This window comes from Tiliqua scincoides, chromosome 2 (assembly GCF_035046505.1).
Source record: "Tiliqua scincoides isolate rTilSci1 chromosome 2, rTilSci1.hap2, whole genome shotgun sequence".
Lineage (NCBI taxonomy): Eukaryota > Metazoa > Chordata > Lepidosauria > Squamata > Scincidae > Tiliqua > Tiliqua scincoides.
Genome location: NC_089822.1, coordinates 271836025 through 271854652, shown reverse-complemented (window position 1 = coordinate 271854652; position 18628 = coordinate 271836025). Strand labels below are relative to the sequence as shown.

At 50.8% G+C, this 18628-nt stretch overlaps 2 protein-coding genes across 2 annotated transcripts in view; one reads left to right on the top strand and one right to left on the bottom strand.

The window, feature by feature from the left end:
- Positions 1-18628, bottom strand: part of LOC136639348 (HLA class II histocompatibility antigen, DR alpha chain-like) — a 72009-nt gene that overhangs the window by 5461 nt on the left and 47920 nt on the right. The gene's annotated exons all lie outside the window — the stretch shown is intronic.
- Positions 700-18480, top strand: LOC136641502 (H-2 class II histocompatibility antigen, I-E beta chain-like). The gene is made up of 6 exons (XM_066617332.1): positions 700-730; positions 1348-1539; positions 13559-13843; positions 14027-14137; positions 14963-14986; positions 18068-18480. Exons 1-6 carry the CDS (start codon positions 700-702, stop codon positions 18079-18081), a joined length of 657 nt encoding a protein of 218 aa, XP_066473429.1. The 3' UTR covers positions 18082-18480.

Sequence of the window (18628 nt, the reverse complement as noted above, 5' to 3'; positions counted from 1 at the left end):
GTTACACTGTCTAGCCTTCCTGGGGAGTCTCATGCAAGAGGGTGCTGGGGGGTGGGTTTCCTGTGCACTCATGCAGTTGTTGTTCCAGCCAGAGTTGTGTGAAGATGTACGCCCCTCCTTTTCGCACAGCTGTGGCTGCAGAACGAGGGGGGGGTTAGAGAGCACCCTTCCTTTTTAGTCTATGTAGGTCAGCAATTTTCAACCTTTTTCATCTCACAGCACGCTGATAAGGCACTAAAATTGTCAAGGCACACCATCCGTTTTTTGACCATTGAATGGAGGAGGGGCTGCAGCTGAGGGAAGTGGAAAAGGGTCTTTGCAGGAGAGAGCAGAAGTAGCAGAACGTGCAGTCCCATGTCCCAGTGGCATCACTGGGATTACTGTCAGCCAGTGTAGTATGTATGGTGTCACTGGTCACCCCGGTGGCCCTGCCCCCCCCCCGCTATGCACAGGTGCCGTTCTTTATAGACAGTTGGGGGGGAGGTGACACCAAAATGACTCTTGTAGGAGCCCAACGGGGGGGGGCACGGCAGAATGGAGAGGGTGGGGCCTTCACATTGAATGGTGTGATTGTGTTAAGAAGGGGCAGGCCCTGTTCTGGCTCCTGGTGTCCAGCAATGCACCCAGCCTCTGCAGCAGCCTCCCAGGGGCGCGCTTGCTGCAGCATTTTCACTGGACTGCCAGCTTACCTGGTGACCCATGGAGGACACTGCTGGCAAGCGCACCCAGCGTGAGGCACTGGAAGGCCACCTTACCTGGCAGTAAGAAAGCTTAGCTGGTGGTCTGGCAAGGATGCTGCTGGTAAGTGTGCCCACCCCAAGGCTGCCACGGAGGCCAAGCACATGGGCAAATGCCATGGGCAAGAGGAAGGTGTGCCTCTTCCCAGTTAAACAACACCACTCAATGTAGAGGCCCTGCCATCCATACCGGGTAAGATGGTGGAATGCCTCATCAAAGACAGGATCTCAAAACACATAGACGAACAGGCCTTGCTGAGGGAGAGTCAGCATGGCTTCTGTAAGGGTAAGTCTTGCCTCACGAACCTTATAGAATTCTTTGAAAAGGTCAACAGGCATGTGGATGCGGGAGAACCCGTGGACATTATATATCTGGACTTTCAGAAGGCGTTTGACACGGTCCCTCACCAAAGGCTACTGAAAAAACTCCACAGTCAGGGAATTAGAGGACAGGTCCTCTCGTGGATTGAGAACTGGTTGGAGGCCAGGAAGCAGAGAGTGGGTGTCAATGGGCAATTTTCACAATGGAGAGAGGTGAAAAGCGGTGTGCCCCAAGGATCTGTCCTGGGACCGGTGCTTTTCAACCTCTTCATAAATGACCTGGAGACAGGGGTGAGCAGTGAGGTGGCCAAGTTTGCAGACGGCCGCCGCGGGACCTACGAGGCCGTCACCGTGCTGGGCGAGCCCTCAGCGCGCCTCTGGAACAGCCAGCCGGAGGTGCTGGAGGACAAGCGGGCCGCCCTGGACAGGTTCTGCCGGCACAACTACGGCATCTACGCGCCCTTCGCCGCCGCCAGGAGGCGTGAGTGGGGCGGCGCGGGAGGGACACAGAAGGGCGCCCCCCCAGCCCCAGCGAACGAGCCCGGCCGCGATGGCCGCAGCCCCAGGGCGGGAGAGCGACCCCTCCCCGCCCCAGCGCACTCCCGCAGCAGCACGCGCTGCAACAGGAGCGCCCTTCCCACCGCCAGTGCGCTCAGCCCACGGGGAGGGGCCAGGGAAAAGTCCCCCCACCCCGTTCTCTCTCCAGGGTCTCTGAGAGGAACGTTATCAGGGAGCACGAAGTTTCTTTGGGGCCCCTTCCTGAAGAGGGAGGGGTAGAAACGGAGTGGCAGTGAGGCTGGGCAGAACGGGGGCCAAACAGGCAGGGAGAAAGTGCAGCAGGTGGAATAGTCTTTGGAGCCCAGGTCTGCCAGTCTGCCCAAGCAGAGCTACCTGCCTGCTCAGCACTGTCAGCGAGATACAGTAATAGCAAACACACTCCTAAGTCTCTCTCAAGTCTTTGAAGTATAGCAAATCATTGCAGGGAATCATTAGAATCATTGTATTGAGGCTCACACTAGAATGCAAGTGTCCTGTGTACACCAGAACCAACTTCTGCAGCAGCACAGCTGTGTCCCTGAGCTCCACTACACTCCTTCATGGGAAGCAGATCTACTGGCAAAAGAGCTACTATAACAAGTCAGTTTCCTCCCAGATGTGGCACTGTTAAGGAACGGATGCATTCCTGGGCCTGGCAGTGCTCATGATAATGCCCCCAGCATCCTGTGTGGGTTGATGAGATTGGAAAATCCCAGGAAATTTCTGGGCCCCCTCCTGGGCCCTCTTTCTGGCTCTGGACCCAGTGACTTATTGATCTTTAATTTATCAATGAGGTCTGAAACATCTTCTCTTTTAACCTCTATCTGACTTAATTCCTCGGTCAGGAGGGGCCGTTTGGGCAGCGGTATCTGCCTGAGGTTTTCTGCCGTGAAGACAGATTCAAAGAACTCATTCAATTTCTCTGCCATCTCTAAGTCTCCTTTTATCTCCCCTTTCCCTCCTTCACCATCCAGAGGGCCAACCGCTTCTCTGGCAGGTTTCCTGCTTCTAACATATTTGAAGAAGCTTTTATTACTCCCCTTAATGCTGCTGGCCGTGCGTTCCTCATAGTATCGCTTGGCCTGCCGTATCACCTTCTTACATCTCTTTTGCCACAGTTTATGTTCCGTAACAAAATGATTTGTTCCTTTTTCCTATGCCTGTTTTAAGAAAGGATGAGCTGTTACAAGTATTAGCAAAACCAACTTGGAAGAAAAACTCAGGTTCTCTCTCTCTTCCAAGGAACCAAAAAGAGATGTAAATAAGAAAAGAAGCAAAAGAAAAAGAAAAAGAAAAAATCAGGTTTGGCTCACTGTGGTGTGAAAAATTCATGATTTGTTTCCGTTTTCCTCACTTTGCTGTAAGAAGTTGCACTCAGTCAAGAGTCAGTCTGGACACAGGCATGTGGATGCAGGAGAGCCCATATCTGGACTGTCAGGAGGCGTTTGACACGGTCCCTCACCAAAGTCTACTAAAAAAACTCTACAGTCAGGGAATTAGAGGACAGGTCCTCTCATGAATTGAGAACTGGTTGAAGGCCAGGAAACAGAGAGTAGGTGTCAATGGGCAATTTTCACAGTGGAGAGAGGTGAAAAGCTGTGTGCCCCAAGGATCTGTCCTGGGACCCGTGCTCTTTAAACACTTCATAAATGACTTGGAGACAGGGTTGAGCAGTGAGGTGGCTAAGTTTGCAGACGACACCAAACTTTTCCGAGTGGTGAAGACCAGAAGCGATTGTGAGGAGCTCCAGAAGGATCTCTCCAGACTGGCAGAATGGGCAGCAAAATGGCAGATGCGCTTCAATGTCAGTAAGTGTAAAGTCATGCACATTGGGGCAAAAAATCAAAACCTCACATATAGGCTGATGGGTTCTGAGCTGTCTGTGACAGATCAGGAGAGAGATCTTGGGGTGGTGGTGGACAGGTCGATGAAAGTGTCGACCCAATGTGCGGCGGCAGTAAAGAAGGCCAATTCTATGCTTGGGATCATTAGAAAGGGTATTGAGAACAAAATGGCTAATATTATAATGCTGTTGTACAAATCTATGGTAAGGCCACACCTGGAGTATTGTGTCCAGTTCTGGTCGCCGCATCTCAAAAAAGACATAGTGGAAATGGAAAAGGTGCAAAAGAGAGCGACTAAGATGATTACAGGGCTGGGGCACCTTCCTTATGAGGAAAGGCTACGGCATTTGGACCTCTTCAGCCTAGAAAAGAGACGCCTGAGGGGGGACATGATTGAGACATACAAAATTATGCAGGGGATGGATAGAGTGGATAGGGAGATGCTCTTTACACTCTCACGTAACACCAGAACCAGGGGACATCCACTAAAATTGAGTGTTGGGAGAGTTAGGACAGACAAAAGAGAATATTTCTTTACTCAGCGTGTGGTTGGTCTGTGGAACTCCTTGCCGGAGGATGTGGTGATGGCATCTGGTGTCTGGCCTGGACACCTTTAAAAGGGGATTGGACAAGTTTCTGGTAGGAAAAATCCATTACGGGTTACAAGCCATGCTGTGTATGTGCAACCTCCTGATTTTAGAAATGGACTCTGTCAGATGCAAGGGAGGGCACCAGGATGCAGGTCTCTTGTTGTCTTGTGTGCTCCATGGGGTATTTGGTGGGCCGCTGTGAGATACAGGAAGCTGGACTAGATGGGCCTATGGCCTGATCCAGCCACAAAGTACTGGTAACTTCCCATTCCCCATAGCATAAAAAGAGCTACAAAGGCCCAAATCCTAGCCAACTTTCCAGCACTGGCATAGAGGTGCCAGTGGGGCATGTGCTGCATCCTGCAATTGGAGTGACACTCAAGGGAGGCCTCCACAAAGTAAGGGAATGTAAGGGAGGGCACCAGGATGAGGTCTCTTGTTATCTGGTGTGCTCCCTGGGGCATTTGGTGGGCCGCTGTGAGATACAGGAAGCTGGACTAGATGGGCCTATGGCCTGATCCAGTGGGGCTGTTCTTATGTTCTTATGCCGTCGTGGAACTGATGCACCGTCAGGATGAATCTGTCAGGGCACCCTCACTTCGACATAATACACCATGCGACTGAAAATGTCAAAAGCCTTGACACCTGTGATTCAACCCTGTGATTCACGAAGGTGGTGTACAGTTCACAATTCTGCTCTTGACACTTCTCTTGGAGCTGTCGGGCTGCAAAGATCATGCCCACAGTGCCACACCTTTACGGAAGCCGCACTGTGACTCGGGTAGTAGACCCTGTTCCAGGTAGTCAATTAGGCGATTCAGTAACACTCGTGCAAGGATCTTGCCTGCGATGGAGGGCAGTGATATTCCTCTGTAATTATCACAGACTTGTCGATTTCCTTTCCTCTTGTAGAGGTGTGCGATGGACGCATCTTTCAGTTCCTGAGGGATGGATCCTTGATTCCAGAAAGACTGGAACAGCTGAGTGAGTTTATCGACAAGCACTGCACCACCATCTTTATAAACTTCCTCTGGGATCACGTCAGATCCTTGGGCCTTGACACTGGACAACTGGTTAATGGCCCTCAGGGTTTCAGTCTCTGATGGTGGGACATCCAGGCTGTAGTTGAGATCTGACTGGGGCATTCTGTCTATTGCCTCGTTATTGATGGAGGATGGACGGTTCAGTACAAATTGGAAGTGCTCGGCCCAACGCTGTAGAATCAGAGTCTTCTCAGTAGTGAGAATTACGGCATCTGAGTCCAGCAGAGGGGAGCTCCCTGAGGGCTGAGGTCTGTACAAGGATCTGAGAGCTTCATAGAACCGTTTGGCATCATTTCTATCAGCAAACTTCCGGATTTCATCTGCTTTGTCACTCAACCATGAGTCCTGCATCTCGCGGAGCTTGCTCTGTATGGTCCTGCGAATGTTGTTGAAGATATTTTTCTTAGTTGTTGCTGATGATGGGTCGTTCTGATGAGCATGGTGAAGGCGGTGCTTTTCAGCAAGTAGGACCTTGATCTCTTCATCGTTATCATCAAACCAGTCCTGCTGTTTCCTGTATGAGGGTCCAAGAACCTTTAGTGCAGAAGAATGCACAATGTCCCAGAAGCGTTCCCAGTCCTTCTCAGCGTTTTCCTCCAATTGCAGCTCCAAGAGTTGGTTGTCAAGTTCTTCTGCTAGTGAGGCTGCTGTGATGGAATTCCTCAGTTTACTGACGTTGATCTTTTTCATCACAGCTTTGTTTCCCTGCGGACGTGTCTTTGGCTTGATGTGAAGGCTTAATTTGGAGATAAGTCTGTGGTCAGTCCAACATTCAGCACTCGGCATGGTCTTGGTCACCCTTACATCCTGACTGTCTTTCCTCTGCACGATGAGATGCCAGTGCTTGGAGTGTGGATGCATCCAGGACGTCTTTTTGCGAATGGGCAGGCAGAAAATGGTATTGGTAATGATCAGATCATGAGCTCCACATGTCTCATGGAAAAGGTGCAAAAGAGAGCAACCAAAATGATTACTGGACTGGGGCACTTTCCCTATGAGGCAAGGCTATAGCGTTTGGGTCTCTTCAGTCTAGAAAAGAGTCGCCTGAGGGGGGACATGACTGAGACATACAAAATCATGCAGGGGATGGATAGAGTAGATAGAGAGACGCTCTTTCCTCTCTCACATAACACCACAACCAGGGGACATCCACAAAAGTTGAGTGTTGGGAGAGTTAGGACACACAGAAGAAAATATTTCTTTACCCAGCGTGTAATTAGTCTGTAGAACTCTTTGCCACAGGAAGCAGTGATGGCATCTTGCCTGGATACCTTTAAGAGGGGATTGGGCAAATTTCTGTAGGAAAAGTTCATTACGGGTTACTAGTAGGTACAGGTCCAGCCTATTTATACACGGATTTCTTATACATGGATTTGACTCAACACGAATGGCCCCTGCAAATTAGAAGGATGTGTTGATCCTTGGAGAAGGGGAAAAATGCATCCCTTTAAAATCAGTTTTAAAAACTGAACAGTCCTTTAACAACAGCCTCCTTAATGAGAGTGAGAGAGGGCAGCAGGCTAACAATCCATCAATCCTTCTCTCTCCTATGGGCCCCTCCCTTCCCCCAGCACCTGAAAGAAAGTCGAATAGTGCTTCTTTTTTCTTCTTTTTTTATCCACGTGAGTGCTTGGAACCCACACGAATAATTAGTCTCAACCTGTATGTGCAAGCTCTTGGTTTTAGAGGCAGGCTGCCTCTGATTGCCAGATGCAGGGGAGGGCACCAGGATGCAAGTGGTGTCTGTTGTCTTGTGTGCTCCCTGGGGCATTTGGTGGGCTGCTGTGAGATACAGGAAGCTGGACTAGATGGGCCTCTGGCCTGAGCCAGCGGGGCTGTTCTTATGTTCTAAACTACAATTCCCAGGAAGCCTTGCAGGTCTCTTGTTATCTGGTGTGCTCCCTGGGGCATTTGGTGGGCCACTGTGAGATACAGGAAGCTGAACTAGATGGGCCTTGGGCCTGATCCAGCAGGGCTCTTCTTATGTTCTTACCAATGCAGATGCAGTACAGCTCCCAAGTAAGAGAGCAAACATTCCCTTACCTTGAAGAGGCCTCCATGACTGTCTCCCCACTGACATACTAGAGGAAGAGGTCAGCAGGTGCAAATGCTCCTGTGCAGCATGACTGAGTGTGCAGCATTATCTGGTGTGCTCCCTGGAGCATTTGGTGGGCCACTGTGAGATACAGGAAGCTGGACTAGGTGGGCCTCTGGCCTGAGCCAGTGGGGCTGTTCTTATGTTCTTAACTACAATTCCCAGGAAGCCTTGCAGTTCTCTTGTTACCTGGTGTGCTCCCTGGGGCATTTACATAACATAAGAACATAAGAACAGCCCCACTGGATCAGGCCATAGGCCCATCTAGTCCAGCTTCCTGTATCTCACAGCGGCCCACCAAATGCCCCAGGGAGCACACCAGATAACAAGAGACCTCATCCTGGTGCTCTCCCCTACATCTGGCATTCTGACTTAACCCATTCCTAAAATCAGGAGGTTGCGCATACACATCATGGCTTGTACCCCATAATGGATTTTTCCTCCAGAAACTCATCCAATCCCCTTTTAAAGGCGTCTAGGCTAGACGCCAGCACCACATCCTGTGGCAAGGAATTCCACAGACCGACCACGCGCTGAGTAAAGAAATATTTTCTTTTGTCTGTCCTAACCCGCCCAACACTCAATTTTAGTGGATGTCCCCTGGTTCTGGTATTATGTGAGAGTGTAAAGAGCATCTCCCTATCCACTCTGTCCATCCCCTGCATAATTTTGTATGTCTCAATCATGTCCCCCCTCAAGCGTCTCTTTTCTAGGCTGAAGAGGCCCAAACGCCGTAGCCTTTCCTCGTAAGGAAGGTGCCCCAGCCCCGTAATCATCTTAGTCGCTCTCTTTTGCACCTTTTCCATTTCCACTATGTCTTTTTTGAGATGCGGCGACCAGAACTGGACAATACTTCAATACTCCAGGTGTGGCCTTACCATAGATTTGTACAACGGCATTATAATACTAACCGTTTTGTTCTCAATACCCTTCCTAATGATCCCAAGCATAGAATTGGCCTTCTTCACTGCTGCCGCACATTGGGTCGACACTTTCATCGACCTGTCCACCACCACCCCAAGATCTCTCTCCTGATCTGTCACAGACAGCTCAGAACCCATCAGCCTATATCTAAAGTTTTGATTTTTTGCCCCAATGTGCATGACTTTACACTTACTGACATTGAAGCGCATCTGCCATTTTGCTGCCCATTCTGCCAGTCTGGAGAGATCCTTCTGGAGCTCCTCACAATCACTTCTGGTCTTTACCACTCGGAAAAGTTTGGTGTCATCTGCAAACTTAGCCACTTCACTGCTCAACCCTGTCTCCAGGTCATTTATGAAGAGGTTGAAAAGCACCGGTCCCAGGACAGATCCTTGGGGCACACCGCTTTTCACCTCTCTCCATTGTGAAAATTGCCCATTGACACCCACTCTCTGCTTCCTGGCCTCCAACCAGTTCTCAATCCACGAGAGGACCTGTCCTCTAATTCCCTGACCGTGGAGTTTTTTCAGTAGCCTTTGGTGAGGGACCGTGTCAAACGCCTTCTGAAAGTCCAGATATATAATGTCCACGGGTTCTCCCGCATCCACATGCCTGTTGACCTTTTCAAAGAATTCTATAAGGTTTGTGAGGCAAGACTTACCCTTACAGAAGCCATGCTGACTCTCCCTCAGCAAGGCCTGTTCGTCTATGTGTTTTGAGATCCTATCTTTGATGAGGCATTCCACCATCTTACCCGGTATAGATGTTAGGCTGACCGGCCTATAGTTTCCCGGGTCCCCCCTCTTTCCCTTTTTAAAAATAGGCGTGACATTTGCTATCCTCCAATCTTCTGGCACCGTGGCCATTTTGAGAGACAAGTTGCATACCTTAGTCAAGAGATCTGCAACTTCATTCTTCAATTCCTTAATAACCCTTGGGTGGATGCCATCAGGGCCCGGTGACTTATTGATCTTTAATTTATCAATGAGGTCTGAAACATCTTCTCTTTTAACCTCTATCTGACTTAACTCCTCAGTTAGGAGGGGCCGTTCGGGCAGCGGTATCTGCCTGAGGTCTTCTGCCGTGAAGACAGATGCAAAGAACTCATTTAATTTCTCTGCCATCTCTAAGTCTCCTTTTATCTCCCCTTTCCCTCCCTCACCAACCAGAGGGCCAACCGCTTCTCTGGCGGGTTTCCTGCTTCTAACATATTTGAAGAAGCTTTTATTATTCCCCTTAATGTTGCTGGCCATGCGTTCCTCATAGTCTCGCTTGGCCTCCCCTATCACCTTCTTACATTTCTTTTGCCACAGTTTATGTTCCTTTTTATTCTCTTCATTAGGGCAAGACTTCCATTTACGGAAGGAAGCTTCCTTGCCCTTCACAGCCTCTCTAACTTGGCTGGTTAGCCATGCGGGCACCCTCCTGGATTTAGTGGAACCCTTCTTTCTTTGCGGTATACACCTCTGCTGGGCCTCTATTACTGTTGTTTTAAGCAGCCTCCATGCACTCTGGAGAGACTGGACTCTTTTTACCCTCCCTTTCAACCTCCTTCTAACCAGCCTCCTCATTTGAGGGAAGTCTGCCCGTCGGAAGTCAAGGGTTTTTGTTAGAGATTTGCCTGGTATTCTTCCCCCAACGTGCACGTCAAAACGGATCGCAGCATGATCACTGTTCCCCAATGGCTCAGTAACGTTTACATCTCTAACCAGGTCCTGCGTACCGCACAAAATTAAATCCAGAGTCACCTGTCCTCTGGTGGGCTCCGTGACTAGCTGATCTAAGCCACAGTCATTTAGCACGTCAAGAAATCCGGTTTCCTTATCGTGACCAGAACACAAATTGACCCAGTCAATATGAGGATAATTGAAGTCCCCCATGATTACAACCCTGTCCTTCCTTGTCACCTCCCTGATCTGTTTCCTCATTTCAAGGTCCCCATCAGATTTCTGGTCTGGAGGACGATAGCACACCCCCAGTATTACATCGCTGCTCAAGCCTGGTAATTTAACCCACAGAGATTCTACGGTGGAGTCGGACCCACCTTCAATCTCTACTTTGCTGGATTCTATCCCTTCCTTAACATAAAGGGCCACCCCACCTCCAACACGTCCCTGCCTGTCCCTCCTGTAGAGTTTATAGCCCGGGATTGCGGTATCCCACTGATTCTCCGCATTCCACCAGGTTTCCGTTATGCCCACTATGTCAATATTTTCCCTTGTCACCAGACATTCCAGTTCTCCCACCTTTGCTCGTAGACTTCGGGCATTCGCATAAAAGCATTTATACACGGAATGCCCCAGGATGGGCTGCTTATTCGCTCCTTTGTCCCCACATTTGGTGGGCCACTGTGAGATACAGGAAGCTGGACTAGATGGGCCTCTGGCCTGATCCAGAGGGGCTGTTCTTATGTTCTTAACTACAATTCCCAGGAGGCCTTGCAGTTCTCTTGTTACCTGGTGTGCTCCCTGGGGCATTTGGTGGGCCGCTGTGAGATACAGGAAGCTGGACTAGATGGGCCTCTGGCCTGATCCAGAGGGGCTGTTCTTGTATTGGCATCCTTCAGTCTCGAAAGACTATGGTATCGCGCTCTGAAAGGTGGTTCTGGCACAGCGTCTAGTGTGGCTGAAAAGGCCAATCCGGGAGTGACAATCCCTTCCACACCGGGAGCAAGTGCAGTCTGTCCCTGGTCTGTCTCCCTGGCTATGGGCCTTCCTTCTTTGCCTCTTAGCCTCAGACTGTTGGCCAAGTGTCTCTTCAAACTGGGAAAGGCCATGCTGCACAGCCTGCCTCCAAGCGGGCCGCTCAGAGGCCAGGGTTTCCCACTTGTTGAGGTCCATCCCTAAGGCCTTCAGATCCCTCTTGCAGATGTCCTTGTATCGCAGCTGTGGTCTACCTGTAGGGCGCTTTCCTTGCACGAGTTCTCCATAGAGGAGATCCTTTGGGATCCGGCCATCATCCATTCTCACGACATGACCAAGCCAACGCAGGCGTCTCTGTTTCAGCAGTGCATACATGCTAGGGATTCCAGCACGTTCCAGGACTGTGTTGTTTGGAACTTTGTCCTGCCAGGTGATGCCGAGGATGCGTCGGAGGCAGCGCATGTGGAAAGCGCTCAGTTTCCTCTCCTGTCGTGAGCGGAGAGTCCATGACTCGCTGCAGTACAGAAGTGTACTCAGGACGCAAGCTCTGTAGACCTGGATCTTGGTATGTTCCGTCAGCTTCTTGTTGGACCAGACTCTCTTTGTGAGTCTGGAAAACGTGGTAGCTGCTTTACCGATGCGCTTGTTTAGCTCGGTATCGAGAGAAAGAGTGTCGGAGATCGTTGAGCCAAGGTACACAAAGTCATGGACAACCTCCAGTTCATGCTCAGAGATTGTAATGCAGGGAGGTGAGTCCACATCCTGAACCATGACCTGTGTTTTCTTCAGGCTGATTGTCAGTCCAAAATCTTGGCTGGCCTTGCTAAAACGATCCATGAGCTGCTGGAGATCTTTGGCAGAGTGGGCAGAATGCTGCAAAGAGATCATCGTCAATGAGCTGCATGAAATCCTCTGTCTCTGCTGGAGAGAAGGTGGAGTACCTCAAGACATGAGGGATGCAAACATCATCACGCTGTACAAGAACAAAGGTGACAGGGGTGACTGCAACAACTACCGCGGCATCTCTCTCCTTAGCGTTGTAGGAAAGCTGTTTGCCCGAGTTGTACTAAAGAGGCTCCAGGTACTTGCAGAGAGCGTCTATCCAGAATCGCAGTGTGGATTCCGAGCCAACAGGTCCACCACTGATATGGTATTCTCCCTTAGACAACTGCAGGAGAAATGCAGGGAACAACGACAGCCACTCTTTATAGCCTTCATAGATCTCACAAAGGCTTTCGACCTGGTCAGCAGGGACGGCCTCTTCAAGATTCTCCCCAAGATTGGATGTCCACCCAGGCTCCTCAGCATCATCAGATCTTTCCACAAGGACATGAAGGGCACTGTTGTCTTCGATGGCTCCACATCAGACCCTTTTGACATCCGAAGCGGAGTGAAGCAGGGCTGTGTTCTTGCACCAACCTTGTTTGGGATTTTCTTCGCTGTCCTGCTGAAGCAGGCCTTTGGAACTGCAACAGAAGGCATCTATCTCCGGACCAGATCAGACGGAAAGCTCTTCAACCTCTCCAGACTGAGAGCAAAATCCAAAGTCCAGCTGAAATGTCTGCGTGACTTCCTCTTTGCCGACGATGCAGCTGGCTGTTCTTATGTTCTTAACTACAATTCCCAGGAGGCCTTGCAGTTCTCTTGTTACCTGGTGTGCTCCCTGGGGCATTTGGTGGGCCACTGTGAGATACAGGAAGCTGGACTAGATGGGCCTCTGGCCTGATCCAGAGGGGCTGTTCTTATGTTCTTAACTACAATTCCCAGGAGGCCTTGCAGGTCTCTTGTTACCTGGTGTGCTCCCTGGGGCATTTGGTGGGCCGCTGTGAGATACAGGAAGCTGGACTAGATGGGCCTCTGGCCTGATCCAGAGGGGCTGTTCTTATGTTCTTAACTACAATTCCCAGGAGGCCTTGCAGTTCTCTTGTTACCTGGTGTGCTCCCTGGGGCATTTGGTGGGCCGCTGTGAGATACAGGAAGCTGGACTAGATGGGCCTATGGCCTGATCCAGTGGGGCTGTTCTTATGTTCTTAACTACAATTCCCAGGAGGCCTTGCAGTTCTCTTGTTACCTGGTGTGCTCCCTGGGGCATTTGGTGGGCCACTGTGAGATACAGGAAGCTGGACTAGATGGGCCTCTGGCCTGATCCAGAGTGGCTGTTCTTATGTTCTTAACTACAATTCCCAGGAGGCCTTGCAGTTCTCTTGTTACCTGGTGTGCTCCCTGGGGCATTTGGTGGGCCGCTGTGAGATACAGGAAGCTGGACTAGATGGGCCTCTGGCCTGATCCAGAGGGGCTGTTCTTATGTTCTTAACTACAATTCCCAGGAAGCCTTGCAGGTCTCTTGTTATCTGGTGTGCTCCCTGGGGCATTTGGTGGGCCGCTGTGAGATACAGGAAGCTGGACTAGGTGGGCCTCTGGCCTGATCCAGTGGGGCTGTTCTTATGTTCTTATGAGGGCATGCTGCCACCATCTACTCCCCCCCCCGTCATGCCACCCGTGAAGCCTGCCAGCAAAACCTGCACCCCTTACCCTCTGGACACACCCTCTGGTTGCATCCAGAACTCTTGTGAGGCCGTGCTGGGTGGGCAGGCATTTACAGGGACAGCCCCAGCCTGGCAGAAGCCCCAGGACCACTGCTGCATCTCCTCATGGCAGGATTCAGCACAGGCCCCATTTGCACACTGCATCAGTACCTGAAAGTTTGATAGGATTTGGTCAGGACTCTCAGCAAAGCTTACAGTAGTCTCCTTTCTATAAGCTCTTCCCTCTAATTAAATCCTCCAGCTCTAACTCCTTCCCTCCTTCCCTGTCTTCTGCTCCAGTGAAGCCCCAACTGCAGATCACCCCCATGGACTCAGAGCCCTCCTCCCACCACACCCTGCTGGTCTGCACCGCGGCCAGCTTCTTCCCCGCCAAGATTGACGTCAGGTGGCTGCGGAACGGGCAGGAGGAGGACGAGAGCAGAGTGGTGTCCCCGGAGCTGATCCGGAACGGGGACTGGACCTTCTCCATCCAGGTGATGCTGGAGGCGCAGCCGGAACGCGGAGACGTCTACACCTGTCGGGTGGAGCACACCAGCCTCCCAGGCCCCACCAGCGTCCAGTGGGGTGAGAAACCTGAGCAGTGAAGCTGCACATCATGTGTCCTGGCCACTCTTCCTCAGCCCACAGAGACAGGCCCTGGCCCAAGGGGGCATCCCTGGGAGCAGGACGCTCTGAGCGGGGGAGGGGGTGGAGAGGCTGGCTCCTGACCTGCCCCCTTTTGAGTCAAGGCTCCTTCTCTTCCTGCAGAGCCGCAGTCGGACTCCGCCCGGAGCAAGATGTGGACGGGGGTCGTGGGGCTCCTGCTGGGCCTGGTCTTTGTGGTGCCCGGACTGGCTCTGTACCTGAAGAAGAGGAAAGGTGATGGTGGCTCCAGGGGGGAGTGGGTGTTGGGGAAGATGGGACTGGCTGGGGGTTCCTCTCCCCAGCTGGACCTTTGCAGTCCTCTGTCCCCTTCCAAAAGATCCCTTCTTTTGGCTTCCTTTCTGATCCCTTCCTGTGGCTCAGACTTGGGTGGTTGCTAAACATGGGGGGGGCGGGAATGCAGCAGACCTGGTGAGTCTTCCTTGGGGACCAATCTGAAGGACAGCTCCCTGCCGATTTCCCCCTCGCAAAGCCAGGCCTATTTCTAAGCTCCTGCCTTAAGAGTCGGTCTTGGCCCTGCTCCAGTCCCAAGGCTGGTCAGAGTCCTGAGGCACAGTCACTTGTCTGATCTGAAAGGCTCTAAATCCAAGTTTCATGTACAACAGTTCACAAGCGGTATAGAAATACTGTTGTTAATAAATAATAATAATATTAACAACATCAACAGAGATAAAACCAGATGTGCAGGACACAGAAGTTGCCCACGATTATCTGCCCAAGAGTTTCACTCTCCCAGTGGGAAGAACAGTGTTGCAATCCACTGCATGGCCCCTGTTTGAACCAAGGAAAGAAGCCTCTCTGAGCAGCAATGCTCATTCCTCTACACCCTCCCCAGAACAAATGCACTCTTTTTTCCATACTGAACACCACCACTACTGCCATGGAGGAAACACTGGGTGTGTCTGTTCTGTTTTATACACCGCAGTTCCAACACTTCCCAATTATGGCACTTGGATCTGGGAGCCGGGGGGGGGGCAGAGTGCTGGGCTGGGCTGGCTTGGGGGGCTCCTCACTCAATTGGACTCTTTACTCACTTTTTAGGGACTGCCATCCCTCCGCCTGCAGGTAACTTTGTTCTCTGCTCTTCCATGTCACTTCCCTGATCCACCTTCTCCCCCCCCCCGATCCTGGCTACTGGGGTGACCCTGGAATGCCCCCTCCTCCTTTCCCAGCAGAGGCTCTTCAGAGCTGGGAGGGAGCTGTGCTCATTGTGGAAAGTGAGGCCTGGCTGCCTGGGTCCCCTGCTCCAACTTCGCTCCTTGGGTCCCGTTGTTGCTAAGAGCATTTCCTCCTCTGCGAGGGTCAGGCAGACACACTGACTGGGGGCAGGTAACGTGTGAGGGTTGCTCTGGGCCTCAGAGTGACCATTCCTCCTGTCTGCCGATGTACAGTATCTGGAATAGCTTTATTTTGCACCTCCTTTAAGTCCCGTGAAGACTCAGCTAAATTCTGCTAATCTCCAGCAGCAGCTCAGACCTCGTCACTCAGACTATCTTAGGAGTTAACTTGTTGTTGTTGTTCAGTCATTAAGTCGTGTCCGACTCTTTGTGACCCCACGGACCACAGCACGCCAGGCCCCCGTCTACCACTAACTTCCAGAGTTTGTCCAAATTCACGTTCATTGCCTCGGTGACACTGTCTAACCATCTCATCCTCTGCCACCCCCTTCTCCTGTGGCCTTGAGTTTTTCCCAGCATCAGGGTCTTTTCTAAGGAGTCCTCCCTTCTCATGAGATGACCAAAGTATTTCAGCTTCAGCTTCAGCATCTGTCCTTCCAATGAACTGTCAGGGGTGATTTCCTATAGGATTGGCTGATTTGATCTCCTTGCAGTCCAGGGGACTCTCAAAAGTCTTCTCCAACACCATAATTCCAAAGCGTCTGTTCTTCAGAGCTCAGCCCTCCTTATGGTTCAGCTCTCACAGCCATACATTACTACTGGGAAAACAATACAGACCTTTGACTATACTGACCTTTGTTGACACAGTGATGTCTTGGCTTTTCATTGAGTTGTCTAGGCTTCCCATGGCTTTCCTCCTAAGAAGCAAGCGTCCTTTAATTTCCTGGCTGCAGCGTCTGTCTGCAGTGATCTTGGAGCCCAAGAAGATAAACTCTGTCACGGCTTCAATTTCTTCCCCTTCCATTTGCCATGAGGGTGATGCAACCAGATAACATGATCTTAGTTTTTCTGATTTAAGTTTCAGGCCACATTTTGCACTTTCCTCTTTCACTCTCATCAAGAGGTTCATAAGAACTTAAGAACAGCCCCACTGGATCAGGCCATAGGCCCATCTAGTCGAGCTTCCTGTATCTCACAGCGGCCCACCAAATGCCCCAGGGAGCACACCAGATAACAAGAGACCTGCAAGGCTTCCTGGGAATTGTAGTTAAGAACCTAAGAACAGCCCCACTGGATCAGGCCATAGGCCCATCTAGTCCAGCTTCCTGTATCTCACAGCGGCCCACCAAATGCCCCAGGGAGCACTCCAGATAACAAGAGACCTGCAAGGCTTCCTGGGAATTGTAGTTAAGAACCTAAGAACAGCCCCACTGGATCAGGCCATAGGCCCATCTAGTCCAGCTTCCTGTATCTCACAGCGGCCCACCAAATGCCCCAGGGAGCACACCAGATAACAAGAGACCTGCAAGGCCTCCTGGGAATTGTAGTTAAGAACATAAGAACAGCCCCACTGGATCAGGCCATAGGCCCATCTAGTCCAGCTTCCTGCATCTCACAGCGGCCCACCAAATGCCCCAGGGAGCACACCAGATAACGAGAGACCTCATCCTGGTGCCCTCCCTTGCATCTGGTCGGCCACTGTGAGATTCAGGAAGCTGGACTAGATGGGCCTTTGGTCTGATCCAGCAGGACTCTTATGTTCTTATGGAATTAAGCATCTTCACTGCCACCGCAGATTGGGCGGATACTTTCATTGAGCTGTCCTCACCTCAAGATCTGATCTGTCACAGACGGCTCAGAACCCATTACCCTATATGTGAAGTTTTGGTTCTTTGTGTACGTGACTTTACACTTACTTACATTGAAACGCTTCTGCTATTTTGATGCCCAGCCTCCCAGTTTGGAGAGATCCTGGAGCTCTTCACAATCTCTTCTGATCTTCACCACTCGGAAGAGTTTGGTTTCATCCACAAACTTGGCCACCTCATTGCTCAACCCTGTCCCCAGGTCATTTGTGAACAGGTTGTAAAGCACCGGTCCCTGGATCCTCTTCAGCATCCGTGGTTGGAGCAGAGACTTGAATCACTGTGAGGTTAAAAGGTCTGCCTTGAATTTGCACTGAAATCATTCTGTTGTTTTTTAGATTGTACCCTGTACTGCTTTTCCCACTCTTTTGTTCACATTGGGATTCTTGTCCACAGTTGTAAATATAATGTTCATCTGAGTTAAATTTGCTTTAGTTTTAGGGTTTACTGTTTTAGTTCACTAATTCCCAAGATGTTCAGTCTTGCCATCTCACGTTTGACCACATCCAGCTTACCTTGATTCATAGATCTCACGTTCCAGGTTCTTATGCAATGTTGTTCTTTACAACATCGGACTTTCCTTTCACTTCCAGACACATCCACAGCTGAGCGACCTTTTGGTTTTGGCCCAGCTCCGTCATTCCTTCTGGGGCTACTTGTAATTGTCCTCCACTCTTCTCCAGTAATAGATGCCTTCCAACCTGAGGGGCTCATCTTCCGGCATCCTGTGCCATTTCCTTCTCCAGTGGATCACGTTTAGTCAGAACGGTCCGCTATGACTTGTCCATCCTGGGTGTCCCTACACCACAGCTCATAGCCTCACTGCGTTGCTCAAGCCCCTTCCCCACCACAAGGCAGTGATTCATGAAGGGGAGGAGTTAACTGGGCAATGGTAAAGTGCATTCAGTTGCCTTGTGCAGTTATTTCTCTACTTGGCAGCAGGTGGCGCTGTTGCTTTACCTAACTCAGTGTTGAGGAAGACTGGTAAAAAGAGAGTCTCAGTGTGGGACTTCTGGCTGTCACAGCCACTTGCCCTCTGGGTGCTATTTTCATGCAGTTTCCAAGTGTCTCCCCCTAAGTTTGGACAGGAGGCCCCTTCTGCAATTCTCTGCCCCTGCTAATCATGGCTAATCACGCTAATCTCCTCCCTTCTCTGTCCGCAGCACTCATCAGTTAAATTCTCTCAGCTTCATCAGGATCCGTCTGGGAAGAATTTTTTTCCAGCAAATGATTCATCTTTCCTTGCTTGGCGGATGCAAACTTTGGAGGGGAGCAAGAAGACTGGAGGACAGCACGAATCCTCCCCCACCCCCAGCAATATGCACCCCTCACCTACCTTTTTGTCTTTTGTTTCTAAGTTTGGAGTAGGGGGAAGGGAAGATGGGGGTGGCCCTGAATGCTTCTGCTGTGTATCACCTTCTCAGCTGGCTGAAATCCCCAGCTGCAGTATGAGAACCACAATCTATACGTGGTGCAAAGTCAAACATGCATCTCCAGAACTTCCTGCTCAAAGGCACTTCCATGTCACCAGGTCGTATGGGGAAATCTCCCTTAAAATAAACTCTTGACTAAATAAGCTCTAGACTGAAATATGCAACTAGTCCCTTTAAATGGCCACGGTAGCGAATGTCACACCGATCTTTGAAAAAGGAGGGAGGGGGGACCCTGGAAACTATAGGCCGGTCTGCCTAACATCTGTTCTGGGTAAGATGGTGGAATGCCTC

Coding starts and splice junctions, on each gene's coding strand:
- LOC136641502 (XM_066617332.1), top strand. CDS start 700: ATGGAGGACACTGCTGGCAAGCGCACCCAGC. Junction 1,540..13,558: donor CTTCGCCGCCGCCAGGAGGC/GTGAGTGGGGCG, acceptor CTTCTGCTCCAG/TGAAGCCCCAACTGCAGATC. Junction 14,138..14,962: donor GTACCTGAAGAAGAGGAAAG/GTGATGGTGGCT, acceptor CTCACTTTTTAG/GGACTGCCATCCCTCCGCCT.